Source organism: Atractosteus spatula, chromosome 17, assembly GCF_055471065.1.
Source record: "Atractosteus spatula isolate fAtrSpa1 chromosome 17, fAtrSpa1.hap1, whole genome shotgun sequence".
Taxonomy (NCBI): Eukaryota; Metazoa; Chordata; class Actinopteri; order Semionotiformes; family Lepisosteidae; genus Atractosteus; species Atractosteus spatula.
In genome coordinates this window covers 11,170,447-11,189,520 of record NC_142722.1, presented here as the reverse complement: position 1 = coordinate 11,189,520, position 19,074 = coordinate 11,170,447, and the positions used below count along the sequence as shown (strand labels likewise).

The following is a 19,074-nucleotide window of genomic DNA, read 5'->3' as shown; positions in this document are numbered from 1 at the left end:
CTATTTTAACGTGTTACCGTGTGTTGTTTGGTAAATACAGTTTTATTTTTAACAGCAGCTGCGATCCAAATGACAGGGCTCCAATATGTCGTTAATTAATCATAAGCAAACGAAAAAAAAAATCCCACAACAGAAAAGCGGACTAGGTTAAGGAACAAAAATATCGACCTAAGAAATTTCCAAGTACATTTAGTATGCTGCATCTAAATTGTCGCAAAAATTGTCGCTGTCACGATAAATAGTCTTAAGAGACCAACTGAGCTGTTCGGGCTTTCGTTGTACAGGCTTACAGTATATTCAGTCGATTCTGTCTCGACGTGTCCACTAAGACCACTGAAGACAGACCAGGGATGTTTGTTCAGAAGGTGATTCATGTTTAATGAAGTCAGCTACTCGTGAAGCCAAACAGAAGACAGTGCATCGTTAAAGAAAACTTGTATTACAGGTAAATTGCATCGCGTTCGAGGAGTGCCAAAAGAGCCCTCTGTACTTAACAAGGCAGAGGCTGTCAATTGAATCAACACAACCCAATACTTTCTTTTCCACACACGCACAGCACTCACACTCCCCCGATCTATTTATACGCCTCGATTTCCAAGTTGACTCAACTTAGCGGCGACCTCCCCTGCTCTTTCTGGGATTCTGACATGCGCAGTCGGTGCCTGCGATGCATCCACAGAGACTGGGGCACAGCAGGTTTTGGATTGCAATGGAACCGCTGGAGTTTCAGTCCAATTAAACTCGTATTCCCGACAAAATGGCTGCGACCGAAGAGGCAACACCGACCGCTGTGGGTGCGTAGGGGTCCCGCGATGGTCTCCGGTAGGCTGCCGAGACGCAACGCATCCAGGGGCAGCGTTAATGCGGTGTTTTGAGTTAGGTGCGGGGGGGAACTTCGATCTCGGACAGGAAAGGAAAAAACAAAAGAAGGCGAGCAGCGCTGCTCCCTTATAAAGAGGCAGGGATGGAAGACTTTGGGTCCGCGTTGGAGAAGAACGCGGCGGAGCTGACAGTAATGGACGTGTACGACATCGCCGCCGTCGTGGGGCAGGAGTTCGAGAGGATCATAGACCAGTACGGGTGCGAGGCGCTGGCGCGGCTGATGCCCAAAGTGGTTCGGGTTCTGGAGATCCTGGAAGTCCTGGTCAGCAGGAACAGCATCAGCCCCGAGACCGAGGAGCTGCGCCTGGAGCTGGACCGGCTCCGGCTGGAGCGGATGGACCGGCTGGAAAAGGAAAAAAAACACCAGAAGGTGCGGTATCTCTCTGGCGTCTGTCCGAGCCGGACACTAATCGGACAAGCCCTGTCACGCTGGTAGCTGGCCGTGTACTGTGTGTGTGGAAACAGGGCGTTTTAGGCACCAGGCTTTCGCCTGAGCAGCGAAGGGAAAAAACAAAACTGTGCTAACGCTTTGATCGCATTTTGTTCAACTCTCTCAATTGCTCGAAGATTCAAAACATGTTCTTTGTGTGTGATAGGTGGCCAGCCTGCTCGAATAACATATAATTTTCTTATAAGAATGGCTAGTGAAGAATGCAGCTTGTGAGACTGGCTGTGATTGCGTGACTAAGTGGAACGGACTCGTTACAGAAACGGAAAATATATTTGGCACAATTTTTCTATTCTTGGTATTTCCTGATTTCCTATGCGCTGTCTCTATTTTAGAGATATGACATCCATATTTTATAATTGCCTTAGAAAGAAGAGCGGTTTATGCCGAGTATAAAAGTTGCACGCATTTAATTTTGTTGTGCACATTGCACGCTAATGTAATGTAGCAGGTTCTGAAAATGCTACTTGTTGCGCGCTCCTGTAATCCACAAGCTTCCCTCTATTTTTAAAACTGTTTAATTTTTATACTGGATACCGAGGAAGGAAAATAAAGACTGGGTGTTAAATTTTGTATCCAACCTGATGTTTAAGAATCCGAAGAGACGCGTTTGCAGACGACAGGATGAAGAGCTCAGACTGCTGCGCCTCTCGGTCTTATTATCAATTTTGTCATGGTCTGTAATATACTGTGCTTATACCTAAACTGACAAAGCTGCCCTGCTTTCTGTAATGAGTGCTGCACTCAACATTGTGTAAAACAGTGTGGAGAAGACATCTGGGGAAAAAGAAGCAATAAGTCAAGGGTAGCCAGAGTAGTCCCGGACAGTTACAGTCCACCTCAACTGGTAAATATCTAAACGGGTGGAACAAAATTAGGCCATGGTAGTAGGTGATTTAGATAGATAGATAAGACTTTATTGATCTCAAAGGGAAATTGATGAAAGGGAAGGGAAATTGTTCACTTAAGTAGTTAAGAGATAATCTGAAACGAAAAAATGAATGCCCTATAACTCCCAAAGACCACAGCTGGCATTCCTGACTGAACTAAATTAGCTTAGTACATAGACCAGTGTGTGTCTGTGTTCCAGGTGTTCAGAAATTCGTGTGTTAAGGTTGACCTATAGGGACCTATCGATTGAGGCTCTCCAGGAGAAGGGTTGGCCACCCCTGTATTAAACTGAGGAGCTGCTTTAAGTGTAAATGTGTTCCCATGTATGTAATGCTTTTTTCATATTTTCATATGCTTTGTGGGGGGAAGAAACAAAATCTCAGACCTGATGGCCAGAAAGTGGACAGGAGAAAGCAAATTGGAGACGCACAAGCATTTCCTCCCAAGAGGCATTCAGTGGTTCTGTCCAGGACTTTTTTGTCTGGGGGGGGGAAATAAGCTTTGCAATTTACTTTCCCAATCAAAAAAGAAAAAAATATTAATATAAATGTTAAAAAAATAATAAGAAAAGACTATGGAAACAACCGTGAAGATGTTCATGACTCATCAGGGTGCTGGGTCTGTCTGCAGTGTCAGTCTCACCTATATTTGTTGGGGTGTTTGGTCTGTATCTGCAGTATGAATATCACTCTTGTTTATCTTGTGTCTGCGGTGTGAGTCTCACTCTTGTTTGTGGGGGTGTTTGTCTTGTGTCTGCGGTGTCGGTCTCACCCATGGTTGTGTGGGTGTTTGGTCTGTCTCTGCAGTGTCAGTTTCACCCATGGTTGTGTGGGTGTTTGGTCTGTGTCTGCAGTGTCAGTCTCACCCATGGTTGTGTGGATGTTTGGTCTGTGTCTGCAGTGTCAGTCTCACCCATGTTTGTGGGAGTGTTTGTCCTGCCGTCAGCCTGTGTTGCAAGTGTGGGTTCTTCCCTGTGCTGACGTGTGCCCTCTGTACCAAGGAGCTGGAGCTGGTGGAGGACGTGTGGCGGGGAGAAGCTCAGGACCTGCTGTCCCAGATTGCTCAGCTGCAGGAGGAGAACAAGAACCTGCTCACTAACCTCTCCTTCAAGGACACCGGCATGACTGAAGAGGACCTGCAGAAACAAGAAGGTGACGGTTAAGAGCCCGACCAATAAAAAAAAACAGCACAGCAACACAGGAAACAAGAAAAGTAAAAACCAAAAAAAGGAGGCTGCACAGCTGATTTGTTTAGCATCATCCCTGTTCCACAAGCTTCAAGTCCTTTCTTGAAGGGTCATGGGGAATTAGCATGCATACAAGTGCATATACTGTATACACCTACATTCATTTCAAAACGAATTAGTGGCGTCTAAATCATCAGTGAGTAATCATCAGCAGTAAGTTGTAAGTATTCGGCTCAGATACATTAGTAATGTTGCTCAATTGGTCATCAGTGCTTTAAAATAAGGCCACAAGTCTTTCTGACATTTGTGGTTTAATACTCTTGATTCCAGTCTAGGGTGTGGGATGATAACTAATTTAACAAGTTTAGAGTGTATTAATCTAATACACTAACCTCATAAGCCTTAGTAATCAGCCTAATTTCACACCCTCTATTTAATGAACCACTTCCCAGAAGCCCTGTTGTGGAATTCAGGGCTGCAGTGTGGATGTGGTATCATTTTCAGTCCTGTTCATCAGTTATCTTTGTAATACATTCCTTTCTTCCTGTTTTTATCAATAATGTGTGGCTGAACTAAAGCCTAATCCAAGCTGGGAGGCCGAGGCGCGCAGAGAGGTGCTGTCGGTGTTTTCTCTTGCTGTTCTGTGAGCTGCTGGGGGTGAAAAGGCGCCCGGCGGTCCCAGACCAGCTGCACGGATTCTTGGACGAGCCGAGCAGAGCTGTGAGAGGCACACTTGTCCGGCGCCCACACACACAGTGGGGCCTTTCAGCGCATAATAATGAACCTCAGCCAGCAGCCGGCATTGTGCGATGTGTGGGTACTGATCGAGGTTCAGGCAACAGTCACGGTGCGACGTTTCAAATCCCCTTGCATGGCACTCAGATATTGTGGGAAAATTCAGCAGAATGAAGACGTTATAAAAGGGTTGTGAATGAGACAAGGCCATTGCTTATTGATCTGAAAATCTTGTTTGGTTGTGTCTGGTGAGATCGGCAGGGAATCAGCTTCACAGAGGGGACTTGTTATTTATATTGAATCTGATCATTCAATGCAGCGCGATGAATAGTCAAGCTACAGATGGCAGTTTTTTTACAGACCTTTTGTTCACACGTGAATTTTTTCATTCTTTGATCCTGTGACATTTGTTCTCAAAGGGAAACCATGATCATACAAATATTTTTAACAGCATTTAGGTGTATAGCATAATAGAGACAAATATCAGGTGCAGTTTATTAACACGCTTACTTGTTTTTTCAGGTAGATTTTATTTTTGATTATGATCACGTACGGAGGAAGTGTAGTGTAGAGGTTATGCCTCTGGACTCAACTGATGGTTGTAGGTTCGAGCCCCTGCTGCAGACACCGCTGTTGTACCCTGAGTGAGGTACTGCACCCAGCTGTGTGAGTGGGGGACCAGCACTGCTTGGGCTTTATTTCTGCAAATGAATTAATAATAAAAGGGTGCAAAACGGTGAGCTTAAAAAAAAAAAGGCATTTGTGTTCTCACACAATGTTCACCTTCTAGGTGAATGTGTGGAGGCAATAAAAATTCCAACAGCAGATAAGGATATACAGTTAAGATTTCATTTACAACATTAAGTGCAATTTTCTTCACCACACTACTAAACCGATATTGGTTTTCTGGTATTGGTCCAGAGAAGAACAACTTGATGCATTCCAGGAAACTCCTACTCTGGCAGGTTAAAAGAACTGAGCCTTGTTAGCCTTGAATGGAGAAGACTATAAGGAATCCGGATTCGAGTATTCAAAATCGTCACTAGCATTGACCGAGACAGCTCATCGGGGTTCTTCAGAGCCAGCAGGGAAACATGACCCAGAGGGCACAGACAGGAAGGAGGCAGCAGGGAAACGGATTTAATGATGAGACCCAGAGGCACTTTTTACACAGGATTGTGGGAGTTTGGAGCATGCTGCTCGCATTGTTCAAAATGACTTCCTGGCTTCTTTCAGAAGGGGCTTCTAGCAGTGGACTTCTCTCCTTTGTAAACTTTCTCATGCTCTTTGTTTGTAAGAGGTCTGCCCTGACCTTTGGTTCTGTTCCTAAGCCACACCCCACACACACAGGAGCACTCACAGCCAGCATGTCTTGTCAGCTGGTCTCCGAGTTCAGTATCTAGCACAAGGGGCTTGCTGTATAATCTATAATACTCAGTAGTACGAGTTCTTTAATATCTCTTCAGCATATTGATAAATGTACTACTAATTAATGTACTGGTTTAGCCTAACTTGGAGATAATGATTAAATAATTCTGCTTGGTGTAATAATTACACCACTTTAGTCATTCTTGTGCCAACCTCTTGTTTTAGTGTCAGTTCAGATTTCTGAAGTAATTATCAACACCCTCACTAGAAAACGTTTTGAGAGACATCAAGCATTTAGTTTGCTTTTCAGAATGCTTGTGTTTCAGGCCAGCTGCAGAACTGGTAAAGCGATGACTGATGCCAGTTTTTTGATCAGGTGTGTTGATGTTGCCGTGCAGTCACCAGCAGAGTGTAGGTGTAGGTGAGTGTAGGTGTACGTGTCACATGATGACACACAGGATGAGGTGAGAGGGCAAGAGAAAGGCGGTACACACGCACACACACAAGTCTGTGTGCCAGTCTCAGCCTGACCTGCTGCAGTAAAGGGACAGGATGCTATTTTAGAGCAGTCCGGGCACTCGGATGGAAATACATCCAGTCAAGTGTCTGACATACCAGTTAAGGCTATATTTATTCCGCAGGACACACAACACACCCTGGTGGAAACTCTCAAAGAGGAATTTCCATATCTGCAATCTATATCTCCCATGTCTACATATAGACCCCTGGATCTGTGCTTGCTGTAAACATGATGTGAAATAGTTTTACAAATATAAATAATGTATTACATACATAATTGAATATTTAATTTTCTATGTTGAACTGCATTTTCAACAGGATATAGTTATGTTAAACTACAGTGTAGGTCCACGAAAGTTTGAAACCTTTAGCAATAATTTAAATAATAAGTGTTCTCAGATCTAATGGGTAGATATAGCCTAAAGAGACTTAGCACCTCTGATTGTGAACATACCATAAAGTAGAATTAAACCAGAGTTCACTTTTTACTCACCTTGACAGAAAGCTTCTAATACAGGTCGGTTTTAATTACAAGTAATACTGTTGTTGTAGCTGGACTTTTGAATAAATTAGTATCTAGTGACTGTCATCTCCTGGCCAAGCTGAGACATGCTGTTAATTGCCATCGCATAGAGCAATGCAGTAGATTGTCATTTTAAAAATATGACACAGAAATATGAAGGTGCAGTAAATTTCAGCGTTTGTTGAAAATGTAGTTTACAGACTGAGGGACAGGCTCTCTAAAGAGAGTCTCTGTAGTTTCCCTGGATTGTGTATCCAACCCACCTTCCTGGGACCGGGACTGAGGGGGTGACTGGCCTTGTTATTCAGTTGGGTTGCTCTTTTGGTGGCTGTGTGAGCTGAATGACAGCTTGGTTCCGGACCATCTCAGGCCTCCCTGACGACTCGTGCGTTCCTCTGGGCAGGCATGTCGGAGAGGGAGAGGCAGGTGATGAAGAAGCTGAAGGAAGTGGTGGACAAGCAGAGGGATGAGATCCGTGCAAAGGATCGGGAACTCACGCTGAAGAACGAGGACATCGAGGCAGTAAGAGCTCACTCCCTGCTTGTTGTCCTTGGCTGCACCCACCATTAATCCACATTTTCCAAACTTCATCTCCTTATTTTTTTAATGGAAATTCTGGTTTAAAAGAATAAAAATTGTTAAAAAAAACAAAGTGAACCCCAGTCAAAGATTAAAAAAAACAGTTTGATCTGTTTTAGTTTTATGCTGTTTGAGCCCCAAGGATAATGCAAGCCATTGTATCACAGTGTCCGGGAAAGATTGAAATAAATCTGAAAATGTTTAAGTCTGAAATAACTACAAACTCTTATGTCTTCACATGCAGTAGGTCTTTAAGACTTTAGAGAGTCTTCAGAGAGCAAAACCAGCTGGTTCTTTAAAATAATCAGCCACTTTAGCAAAGCTGGTGCAATACACAAGTAAAAGTAACTTGTCCAAAATACAATAACTATCCATTCCTAAAATATGCATTAGACACATTCAGTCCAATTGACCTTTTCATGATAACCGTGTATTAGATCATGAGTAGTAAACAGCCTTTGGGCCTCCATGGGAGGTGAAAGTGCTTTTTTACAATGTGTTGACTGCATGCTGAGTTACTGTACTGTATATTGCACTCCTTGAGCCGGCAGCTCCAGCAGGTCAGCTGGTTCCGACCTTGACTGCCTGACCTTTCACAAGGTCGGGCAGTGAAGGATGGCGACTGGTAAATCCTCTGACCCCCAACACCAGCTCAAACAGCCAACCCATTGTCATTCAATTAATTTTTATAGAGCGCTTTTCACAACAAGGTTGTGAGGAGAGAAACCAAAAACTCCTTAGTAAAGAGGAAAAAAAAACCTCTAGGGGTCCAAGGTCCAACCTTGGGCAACCCCTTTGGGCATGCTAACATTATACAATAAAAAAAAGAAATAAAAATGAAATCCATGCCATCCTGACATGCTCGCAACCAGGGTCGGGCCCGTGCAGCTGAACCCCTGGGTCTCCTCTTGTGTGTGTGTGTGTGTGTGGCCCCGCAGCTGCAGCAGCAGCAGAACCGGCTGATGAAGATCAACCACGACCTGCGGCACAGGATCACGGTGGTGGAGGCGCAGGGCAAGGCGCTGATCGAGCAGAAGGTGGAGCTGGAAGCCTTCGCCCAGACCCGCGAGCAGGAGCTGGGCAGCCTGAGGCTGGAGCTCAGCAAGCTGAGGGAGAAGGGGCAGGGAGACCCGAGCCAGGGCAGCGAGGAGCCCAAGGTGAGCCCAGCGCAGCGCACCACGCCGGCAGCCGGCTCTGCCGTCTTCTGTGAGAGGACTCCAAACCGGGCGCTGCCAGGCAGTAATGCATTGTGACACAAACGGGCCTTACGAGCCCCTGATCTCCCAAAAGAAGCAGGATTTCAGTGCATCTCATTTTCAAGGTGCCTCAGTTACTTGTCTGGATTTAGTGCACCATATGGAGCATCAATAAAACCCCCATTCTTGTGTATTTGGGGTGCCCTCGGCTCTTCTGTTGTGAAGGGTGTAGACTGAGAGCACAGCGTGTGTAGAGGACCCAGGTCATCTCGCAGTGTGTCCAGCTGGTAGGAGCCCCAGAGGAATGGCTAACTGGTAGGTATTGCAGATAACTTGCCTTGGGCCAGAAAGTGAAGCATTACAGTACGTGAGGGCAGATTCACGCCCAGACTAAAAATCAGCCAAATCGCAACAATATTGATCTGTCACACAGGAAACAAGCTGTCCAGTAAGAACATGAAAGAGTCTCCAATTCAGGAGGAGGGTGTGTGGCTCACGTGACTCATTTGGTGGTTAGTAGCTCAGTAAACTAAGAACCTGCTCCAGCCTTTTCTCAGCAACATGGCTGGGTGGCTTGTTTCAGGCTCCCACAACCCTTTGTATTCTCAGAAATATTGCACTACAGGAAATATAGAATAAAAGAAAAACATGTTGAGAGAGGGAGTACATTAAGAGCTTAGGGGAAAAGAGAAATCCCAGCGAGAACCTAGGCAAAGTAATATGAGACCTGGAAACAATGTATTCTAAAAAGTAATAAGTTTTGATCTTTTTGTTGAATAGAAACAAATGCATGTTTTATTATGTTACACTTAAAATGGAAATCTTGAAATTGAAATGTATACATGATCAGGGTGGATTATTTAGGAATGTGTGTAAAATGTACTATAGTGAGTGACAGAGAGAGACACGGGGAGGTTGTGTGAAATTCACAGCCTGATGATTCATGATCTCATTTTAACTGGAACAGAGCCAAAAGAGTTTGAGTCACTCTGGAAAATAGGGCGTCGTGATTAAATGTGCTTACTGAGCTTGTGATGGATCTCCTGTGAACAGCGCTTGCTTCACATTGTGGTCGCATTATGCAGAGAGGGACAGGCAACATCCTGAAAGAGAAATAAAGAAGAATAGACAAAGTTTATGTACATATCCTGCTAGTATTTACATTAAGTAAGCATTCGTGGAACACATCTAACCCCTCATAAACATTTTCTATGATACGTAGCCAAATGGCTGTAGTGAAATTATGCTTTAAAGCAGGTGTGGTGAATTCTGATGCAAATTATGGGAGATCAAAGCAAAGTAAGCAAAGTATAAGCCCAGCAAAACCACAGGGCTTAAAATAATGGAAATGTACAGGTGTTGTTCTTGGCTATAGTGGTCAAACTAGATATTAAATGCTTAATTTTGTCTTGAAATTGTTCCTTTTTTCTCATGAATCAGTATTAAAATATACTGCTCTGTAGTTGGTATAATTCAGGCACTAGCATGCTCACCAGCACAGAAGAGTGATGTCAGAAAGGAAAGTGAGGGGCACTGTGAAAAATTGAAATCTATGCCACGTGCCCATTCCTAGTTCAACAATTTGCTGATCAAAGCTTATTGAATTGGAATATCCTGAAAGCATGTTATCAGGCCACCTGTATGGGAAATGACCATAATTCAGATCTCAGAACCGAATTACTGCACTATGCAGACTGCTCTGTCCGAGGGGAGATTCCAGATCGAACGCTTTGAGCCCGTTCAGCGCCTCTCTCTGTTCCCCCGGATTGTGGAAGTGGAAAATGAAGAAGAGAGTGAAAATGACGAAGAGCAGGAAGAGGAAGAGGCAGTGTTATGGGTAACTGCACTGTCTGGTTTCCAGGGGTGGTGTGCTTTGATCCTAACCTCATTGTGCTCAGAGTGGCTGTTCCTATAAATCCTGCAGAATCAAGTGCACTGAGCCCTGCAGAGACGTTTCCTGCAGCCCCTCCAGCAGTGCTGGAGCGTGTGGGAGTGTGCAGTCGCGTTGCACACATGGCCTGTGTGTGTGCTGTGATTGTGAATGTGCATGCCTCTCAAGCTCCAACGTGCTGGTCTGCTGCTTGTTTTTAAAGAGTGTTTTTTTCCCCCAAACATTCTGACAAAGCATCATCCTTTTAGTCAAGCTGGTGGCAATGAAGTAAGTAACAATTATAGGGTAAGAATTATTATCTGGGAAGGGAAAACCAGATAGAACACGCATAAAGGTTCATTTATTGCTAACTAAATTGTTCATGCGTTATTTGGGTCGCACATAATTGCTAGGTCTGCTGTGAAGTTGTTGAAGTATTGGACTGCCTTTTTTTCCCCCCAAGTGTGTTGTGGCACTTATTGAACAACGCCAAAATTATCTAAAAACCATTGAGTAAAAAAAGACTTTTAGATTTTTAGTGCTGGAAAGGAGCCTTTGAGAACTCTCCCTAGCATGTGTGTGTTGCAGGAAGCACTGATGTGTTGCTGGATCCCATGCAGTAGACAGTGGAATCAGTTCCATCATCCGGGGGACAGCAGTCCTGTGGTGTTAGGCACTAATGTGATGGTGTCGTACCCAATGTTGATATCAAGACGACCACAGGTCTATTGTAATACCAGTCAAATTTTTCTAGACCCCTCCTGCTCATTTCCCTAGGTTCTGATGTTTTGCACTTTGTGGATCAGCTTGGCCAGAGATGCCTTATAGACACATAACATCAAGAATGTATTAAGGCAAACTGCTGCTGTTGCCCAGAAGCTCTGCAATGCTAGGAGGACCATAGGAAGTGAATTAGCATGCTAGACGTACAGGCATGTACTATACCAACCCCTTTTCATATAGGGTTCTTTCATTCCTTAAGTTAGATATGACCATAATTTCTCACTGACTCCAAGTAACATCTTGCACAACTGAATGCTTCCCAAACTCAATAATGCACAGAATCAAAATCCATTAAATCATGGCAAAGCTACATTTGAAAAACTGCACAGAAAATATTTCACACTGCAGTATATCTGAAGAGAACTTGAATTACTCATTACTAATTATATTGTGCAACAAGGTGGTTGGTCTAGAACTAAACGCTTCATTTACAAGTAGTGATTGTTGCTGGAGAAGTGTTGGGTCTTGGCCCGTGGACATTTTAGATTGGAAGTTTTGTAGAAGGTGAGACCAAGAGGGGGCGCTCAACAACATCTCTCCACGTCCTTTCAAAAGGAGCCGGTGTACGAGGAGGACCTGTCCACAGACAAGGCCGGGCTGGACCTGCAAGACCCAAACCGCCCTCGATTCACCCTGCAGGAGCTGCGTGATGTGCTGCACGAGAGGAACGAGCTCAAAGCAAAAGTCTTCATGTTGCAAGAAGAGCTGGCCTATTATAAAAGGTAGCTGAACGTCAGGGGGCTTTTATTATTACAGAGTTAGTTCAGTTACTCAAACTTATTTTAACAAACTCAGGCTCTCAAAGTGAACATGCTGAGATTATAGCAACAACAGAATAAAAAGGTTGAAAAGAAAAACGAGTTCCACCCTTCTGTCAAGGTTACTGACAGATAGTATTATTTTCCTCAGTGTTGGCTCAAACGCCAACTTTATTCCTTTATACTCAACCGGCTGGTGTTTGGCATCCTCTGCAGTGTTCTTTCTCCTCCACAGTGAGGAAAATGGGGAAGAGACCAGCTCTTCCGCTCCCTGGCCTGCCCCCCCTCAGCCGCCCCGCCCCGCCACCCAGCCTGAGTCTGGAATCAAGCGCCTGTGAGTACCGCCGGGCTCAGGCCCCGAGCACTGCTGAACTGCGTCTCCCACACCTACTGACAGCACGTCGGCCCTGGTGCTCCCTCAGCAGTGAGCACTTCTCCCAGCTCTGTCCGCGTGACAGGCGCTGCCTGCAGTCTTAAAGATTCCCCATTCGTGAACCTTAGACGTTCTAATATACGATTCCTTGTTGTGTTTGCACAAAATGTCAAATGGAACTAACTTCACTACACATTTTTTCCTTGCTCTACTAATAAACTTTTAGTAAGTAATGAAGACATTAACTGCTTCACGAAGCATGATACAGTAGTAATATTTTCTCATTTCTCATTTGCCACTAGGGGGTTATTCGCTTAAATGAGCACTATCAACATACAGTAATAGACTTTGACTTGTTGGCCATCAGAATAACTTAATTGTGGCACTTTGGAATTAAGTATAGTTTTACCTTGCACCAGTAATAGGCTATGAACTCCAGATGGAGTGTGTGAGATGCGTGTCTTAGAACAGAGGACCACAGAATTACTAGCAAATCAATCGTAATCCAGAGCTGAAACTCCCATTCTTTGCACCTCTAACCTTTCTGCTTGTGTTCCTAATTGCTGTCCAAATGTATCATGCTGTGCACAGAACAACTCGGCAGTGATTTTTCAGCCTTGATAAACGTGCACCGTGTTTCCGGTCAAGCTTCTCCACGTGCCCCGAGTTTTCAGGTCTTGGGTGAGCTGTCACAGGGAGGGGGGGTACTGGGGGGGCGGGGTGGGATCATGTGCGAGAGTCTAACCTATTTGTGATACAATTATATGTCCTCCCTTCTTCTCTCTCCCCCTAGTGCTGAATGCCAGGTTAAACACAGTAATTTGCTAATTTTTACTTCATGGTCTGTCTGCCTTCTCTACATTGTGATGTTGCTGCAGGTAAAATGAAGGAATGGTTGTCACACGCTTGCCAGCCCTGTGCCAGTCTCCCACTTTGTGCAGTTATAAACACATGCATGATTTGACTTTTCCCATGTAGCATGTCCTGAACCAGCAGCCCCCTGGCAATCTGGCAGACAGAGCAGACAGGAGATCATTTTCCCTGAGCACCCTGAGGTGACGTCTGTAGGCCTCTCCTGTGGCCCTGTTGCACTTGTAGGTTAGACCTGTGGATGAACTGAGTTTGTGCTCTAGCACAGACGATGTGTAGAGTCCCCTAACTGTAACACTTTAGCCTTGACACTATAGCTGTGGGTATTGCAGAAGAATGTCACTTATTTTTTAAGACATCTAAACCAATAACAAAAGAGTTATATACAGTCTGCAGGATCCTTGCCTCTTTTTTTAACCTTTTAGCGAATCTTCGAAGTGCGCGTGTTATTTTTTGCAGCAATGGTTCTACAATCTGAAAAAAGGTGTTTGTCAGGAAAGTACAGTCTTGTCAAATACCGTACATCTGAGATTACATCTAATAGCTCAGGCCCCCAGTTCTTTAAATCTGGGCTAACAAAAGATCTGGTAGCCCAAATTAATAGACACTTCACTTGCAGAATACTGCTGGCTGAGTTGCTAACATTTGGCTGCAAAAATAACATAACAGATTTTTCCACAGATTTGAGTCAAACACTACTCTGCAATGTAATGCTTGGATGCTTGGCACCAGCTCCAAGGTTTCTTCATGTACTCTTGGATGAAGCATGCTTAATTTATGAGTTTTGGCTAAAATACATCACAGAAGATAAGGCAGACACATTGCATATTTGAGTTAAATTTGAGAAATGGTCTCTGAGCATGATTACCAATCTATGCCAATTATCCAATGCTCAGTCGAAAAAAAAAGTCCAATGTGATACATTTCAGATATGATAATGGCTTGTGCTCAAGGCTGTATGATTGATTTTGTGAATTGCCTTGTTTCTGTAGTTTGTTTTAATGATCAAATCTTTTTCCCTCATAGCATACATTCTTGTATGTACTCTATTATAATTCACATAGTGCCTTTTCTAGCCTTTTCTTCACACTATTTTAAATCAGTGTCTTTTTCTATATTGAGTTTTTCAGTGTGCTAAATGTTTGACAATACATTTCCCAAGGTATGTTTCTGCATTAATAATAACTGAAACTACAATAAGCTCGTTAAACCTGTATATAACTCCCCAAATTCAATAAAGAACCAAAACTAGCTCATATGCATGAATATAATGTCTCTTAGACAGCACTGTTTGAAAATTCTGTTCTAAAAAAATACTTTTAAAGATGAGCATTTGATCTGAAAACCCCAGAGTATTGTGGTTTAGCTTGCTTTTTTAAACAGTATTTTAAGTTTGTCGAAACAGGAGAGGAGAAGCACCTGTGTGTTGCTTTACACCAAGCTTTCATGGAATATGTCAGCTAGTTGTCATTATGAGTGGAAAATGTGATTATAAAGTAAACACTTTAGAAGCCCTAATTATAAGACAAAAATGCTTACATTGTTAAATACGAGTTATGCTGAATATAAATATGGTATTAATGTCACTACTACAATATGCAGTATAATATTGTATTGACCAGAGAGATGATGATTAAATCAGATGTTTAGTTAAGACATTGTCCATAAGCAACATGTCAGTGTGTCCCTCTGATGGTATACTCCAAACTGATGCTCCTGTACCTCTTGCAGTTTGTATTGAACTCCCCTGCCTGTGCTTGCTTGGGCTGCAAAAGGTTTAGTTGTGATGTACAGAGATTGCGGGTGCAAGTTTCCAACCTCACAGAAAACCAGCTGCCTGCAGTGCATGAGGATCTGTGCGGGAGCAGAGAGGGTGGTGTTTTTACACAGAGGTGTGCTAAGGACCCGTACAGGTTCATGAGTGGGATGCCATTTTCAGGGGTCCCTTCATCTTTGTCATTGCTTGACCTGTAATATTCACGTCATATGACTCTTGACCACATCACGAATACTTCGGCATGAACTGCGCCTCCGCCAGCTTACCAGGGCTGTCTGATATCTCTGCCCCAAGCGTAACCTGCCCCTGCTGTAGCTCTCACTGGCTGTGCTGTGCAGGAGTGCCCTTGTGTCTGTTCGCCTCACTGTGTGTCAGCTGCTCATCTCTTCGTGTCTGTGCTTTTCCAACCAGGATCTTTACAGCCATTATGCCGATGGTGGCAGCTGGATTGATTCCAGATGATCCCACATTACAGCCAATCAGAAGACTTGTGTCCCTTGTACGATCATTCGGTTGTTGTTTTGTGTCTTTGTTGTTTTTTTTTACACGTTTCTTCCTCTGTTTCCTGCACGGCCTGTTGCTCTCCTCTCCCTGCATGTACTGACATGCATGCTGTTCACTCAGGGCACTGGCGCGTATTCTGATTGGCTGATTGTGGGGTCTGTTCAGTTTTACGCAAGTCGCGCCGTTTGGATCAGCCAGTCAGAATCCCCCCCCCCCATCCAGTTACTCCTCCCTTTTCTTTCACATTCATTTTATAATCCACACATTCCACCTGTGTTTCTCCATGTAGTTGCTAAACCCTAATGCGACTAACATAGGACTAAAACATATCGGTGCCTGTTTGAAAAGAAATCAAATCTCTTCATATTTAAAGAGAAATTAATGCATCTTTGGTACTGTCATTTCAGTTTTTTTGGACAATTAATTCTAACTGTGGCCCCTTGTTTTGACTAAATCCTTTAAAGGCCACATAAAATGCTGATGTACATATGTTGCCTTTTTAAAACTTTAACTTCTCAAGCATATCAAACTGCTGGGATGGACTGGTGCATGAACAGATCCTGACTGGACTGGATGGGTGTTTCACAGAGATGTTATGGAGGGGGCTGGTTGCAATGTGCAGCTGGGAAATTGCATTAGTCTGTCATTTCTTGTCTGTATACCCCCCACCCCCCACCCCCTCCTGCAACGTTTTTGATTAACTAATTGCAAGTGAATAATCCAAGACCAATAACAAATTAAAATGATGTGGTAGCCTAACACACCCGTAGATTAGAGATGTTCTACTCTAATCCAGTTTTAAATGAAGTGATAAGCATACTAATACTGCAGAGCTATATTTCAAGAAAGATGTTTGAACATCTTTTGCTGTTATGATAATAATTCAGCACGTACAACTATAACTAATGATGACGTTGAAGCTGTGAATACTTTTTTTTTATTCTTCCTTGGCTATGGTTTTATCTGTAGTTCTTTTTCTAGCTTAAGTAACATTATATAGATGATACCTAAATCTTTTATATTTGACCAAATTCAATTACGCATTTACTCATATGCAAAATGTTTTGATATATATTCGTTCTTTATAACTTTTTTTTTCTGCTTGCCTCACCCTTCGTTGCAGGTTTAGCTTCTTCTCCAAGGACAAGAAACGCAACTCCCAGAAAAACGTGCGCTTCGAAGACACCTTCGGCGGCTGGGCCAACAAAGATGACGTGTACACGGAGCAGGCGCAGGAGGCCCTGCAGCACCTTTAAACCCGCAACGCGTGACGGAAACTCGGACCCGGACAGCGAGCCCCGCCGCCTCTCTCGTGCATTGTGGGTTTAGACAGGCGAGACCACACACACACACACAAAAGAAGAGCGCACGTCAACCGAGAAGAACTACATTTCAAAAAGCGAAGCCACCAAAAAGCAAACGTGAAGACCGTCCCGCTAGGGGGCGCAAAAGACTACGCATTGCACAACAGCATTAATAGCTTATTGGTTAGCTTCATAGCCAATTTTTTAAAAAAATTGCCGCTGCACATTTTGACATAGTAGTGTTTTTACCATTTACCAGTATAGTTAAATCTATGCCAAAACGTGTTTGCATTAAAAAAATGCACAAGTAGCTAACATCCTCATGGTGCGTGCCAACGGTCCGATGGATGGCGGGCAAGTTGTACTCGCTATTAAGAGCAACACTGGAACATGAGCTGAAACTGCACAGTAGACGTGTTTTTTTGGGACGCCACTGGATCCGAATGACTGGCGACTTCCCACAGCGGTCTTCAACCGATAGCAAAGAAATGTCTTCTCATTGGAGGCTCGGTGGAAACCTTACACACGCAGAGCGCGAGCAGATTCCACCCGGAGTTTCCTCTGGGAGGCAGGGGAGCCCTGGAAGAACTGCACGGTGGGGTTGTGAAAGAACCGGGACGTCGAGAGGGGGGAGACGGGAGCAGACGAGGCCGGAGCGAGAGCCGCGGGCTCGTGGGAGGAGACGGGGACAGGAGAGGAAGGGACAGAGGGAGCGAGAGCGGGAGTTCGGGACGACAGGACGCGAGGAAGAGGAGGCAGGTGGAACAGAGAAAAGGAGGAACTGCGTGCAGATGTGATCAGCTTCAGAAAAAAACAGGAGCAGTGTTTAAAAACGGACACTGAAACAACGTGGTCGGTACTTCCAAAAGATCAGACTCTATAACGTGCCGCTAAGAAACAGCAAATTTTTATTGGTGGCCCTCATTGCCCTGCTGTGGTTGGATTCGTCTTTTTACGTTTTTGATGTGTCGGGTATGGGGTACTTGCCGATACTGCAGTAGGCAGCTTAGTGAATGATGCATTAAGTATATTTAAATACCTAAATACAGCCTGACGATTAAACTTCCCAGACGATTCCTAAAAGGTTTATCAATGAGGGCCAGGAAGATGTCCCTCAACACCAGGGCCAACAGCCTTCCTTGCAGGACAGAAGCCTTTCTGTGGGCTAGCGTATGCTACACTTGGCTGCTTGGAACATGGTGGAGGACTCACTGTACCACGTCAATATCCCTGAGAATTATTTAGCAGACGTTTAAAGCTGTGAATAAAGCTCTTGGAATCTGTTTGACCGTAAACCAATCGAGTGGTTGACTTGCCTGCGTTAAAAAAAATTGTGTTCTTGTCTTCACCGACAATATTGAAAATCTTCAAGGGGGGTTAAGGGGACCCAGCCCAGAGTATCCCTGAAAATGGGTGTTCAACACAAAAAGCTTTTTGACTACAAACAGGCAAAAAAAATCTTATGTAGTTTTCAATAAATACATGTACTAAGAAAACATATTCCGGATATTGTGCCTTTATAAAACCCTACAAAAGAATGAAAAGAGGAGGAAAGATTGCACAGCACAAAAACTTGATTTTTAATGACTATGTTGTCAAACAAAAGTTACAACATTTTGAATACCATAATGAGACGAAACACTGCTGCTAAATACCAGGACTTGTTGTCTACTTTGTCTTGACCATGAAGAGTTTGGGGGGTTTTTTGTAAGCACATTTCTTACATGGAAAATTAGACCCAACATGTGGGGGAAAAAAAACGACATAATCGTTTGGCTCTTGTGTAAGATTTTTGACGTGAGGATGATTTAAGCTGAAACTCCTCCATACACATCAGTGGAATTATTCAAATATCATATTTTATCTTTTTTTTTTCATTTGACAAAACTGTGTAATGGACTGCATTCAAAGACGTCCAGCTTTCATGGACAGCAGGTTCAAGCTCATTTCTGAAGGACAGACCAGGTGCCCAACACAGCACAAACGCCAGAACTCTTGATTGTGTGCAGAAAGGCCCAGTCTTTCCAAATGAAAATGCCAACATAAATCAGATCTATGGCAATGCAAGCAGTAAAATGGATCTTTAAGTCAACAGGGATCTCCAGAAAGGGACTGAATTATTTTTTTTAAGAATAACATTAAATATCCATTAAAAAGAAGGGAATTCATTCTATATTTTTGATTTGTGTGCTCTGGCTTCATATTTAAATGTTTTGTGACGCTGTAACCCACTTGTATATGATATCCTGTTAAGCTTATGCGGAAGCAAATGGTTGACAGTGAATTGTTAAGTTTCTTTTTTGCCATTGTGGATGCTTCAGCTTTTCATCTACAGAAGGCCTTTCCTTTTTTGATAAGTGCAGTATTTTAGTGGTGGAATGTGCCATGGAAGTGTTTTTGTTGTTTTTTAAAGCAATACAGTGTTGACTCCAAACATGCCTGCTTAATAAAGGACTTACACTCTTCTTGGATGGTAGAATATTTTCACACACCTCAGAGTAAGCTCTG

The 19,074-nt window shown here is 43.6% G+C and overlaps 1 protein-coding gene across 6 annotated transcripts; it reads left to right on the top strand.

Moving 5' to 3' along the window:
* Nucleotides 1-365: 365 nt before the first annotated feature.
* Nucleotides 366-19,031, top strand: rilpl1 (Rab interacting lysosomal protein-like 1). Of its 6 annotated transcripts, XM_088935273.1 has the most exons (10): nucleotides 366-1,252; nucleotides 3,222-3,372; nucleotides 6,956-7,074; nucleotides 8,070-8,288; nucleotides 10,021-10,164; nucleotides 11,536-11,702; nucleotides 11,974-12,072; nucleotides 12,905-12,989; nucleotides 15,170-15,257; nucleotides 16,386-19,031. In XM_088935273.1, exons 1-9 carry the CDS (start codon nucleotides 965-967, stop codon nucleotides 15,218-15,220), a joined length of 1,323 nt encoding a protein of 440 aa, XP_088791399.1. In that variant the 5' UTR covers nucleotides 366-964; the 3' UTR covers nucleotides 15,221-15,257; nucleotides 16,386-19,031. The 6 variants fall into 6 exon arrangements, with proteins under 6 accessions (XP_088791399.1, XP_088791402.1, XP_088791401.1 ...); XM_088935276.1 differs by lacking the exon at nucleotides 10,021-10,164; XM_088935275.1 differs by lacking the exon at nucleotides 12,905-12,989.
* Nucleotides 19,032-19,074: the final 43 nt, after the last annotated feature.

Coding starts and splice junctions, on each gene's coding strand:
- rilpl1 (XM_088935273.1), top strand. CDS start 965: ATGGAAGACTTTGGGTCCGCGTTGGAGAAGAACGCGGCGGAGCTGACA. Junction 3,373..6,955: donor GGACCTGCAGAAACAAGAAG/GTGACGGTTAAG, acceptor TCCTCTGGGCAG/GCATGTCGGAGAGGGAGAGG. Junction 8,289..10,020: donor AGGGCAGCGAGGAGCCCAAG/GTGAGCCCAGCG, acceptor TGCACTATGCAG/ACTGCTCTGTCCGAGGGGAG.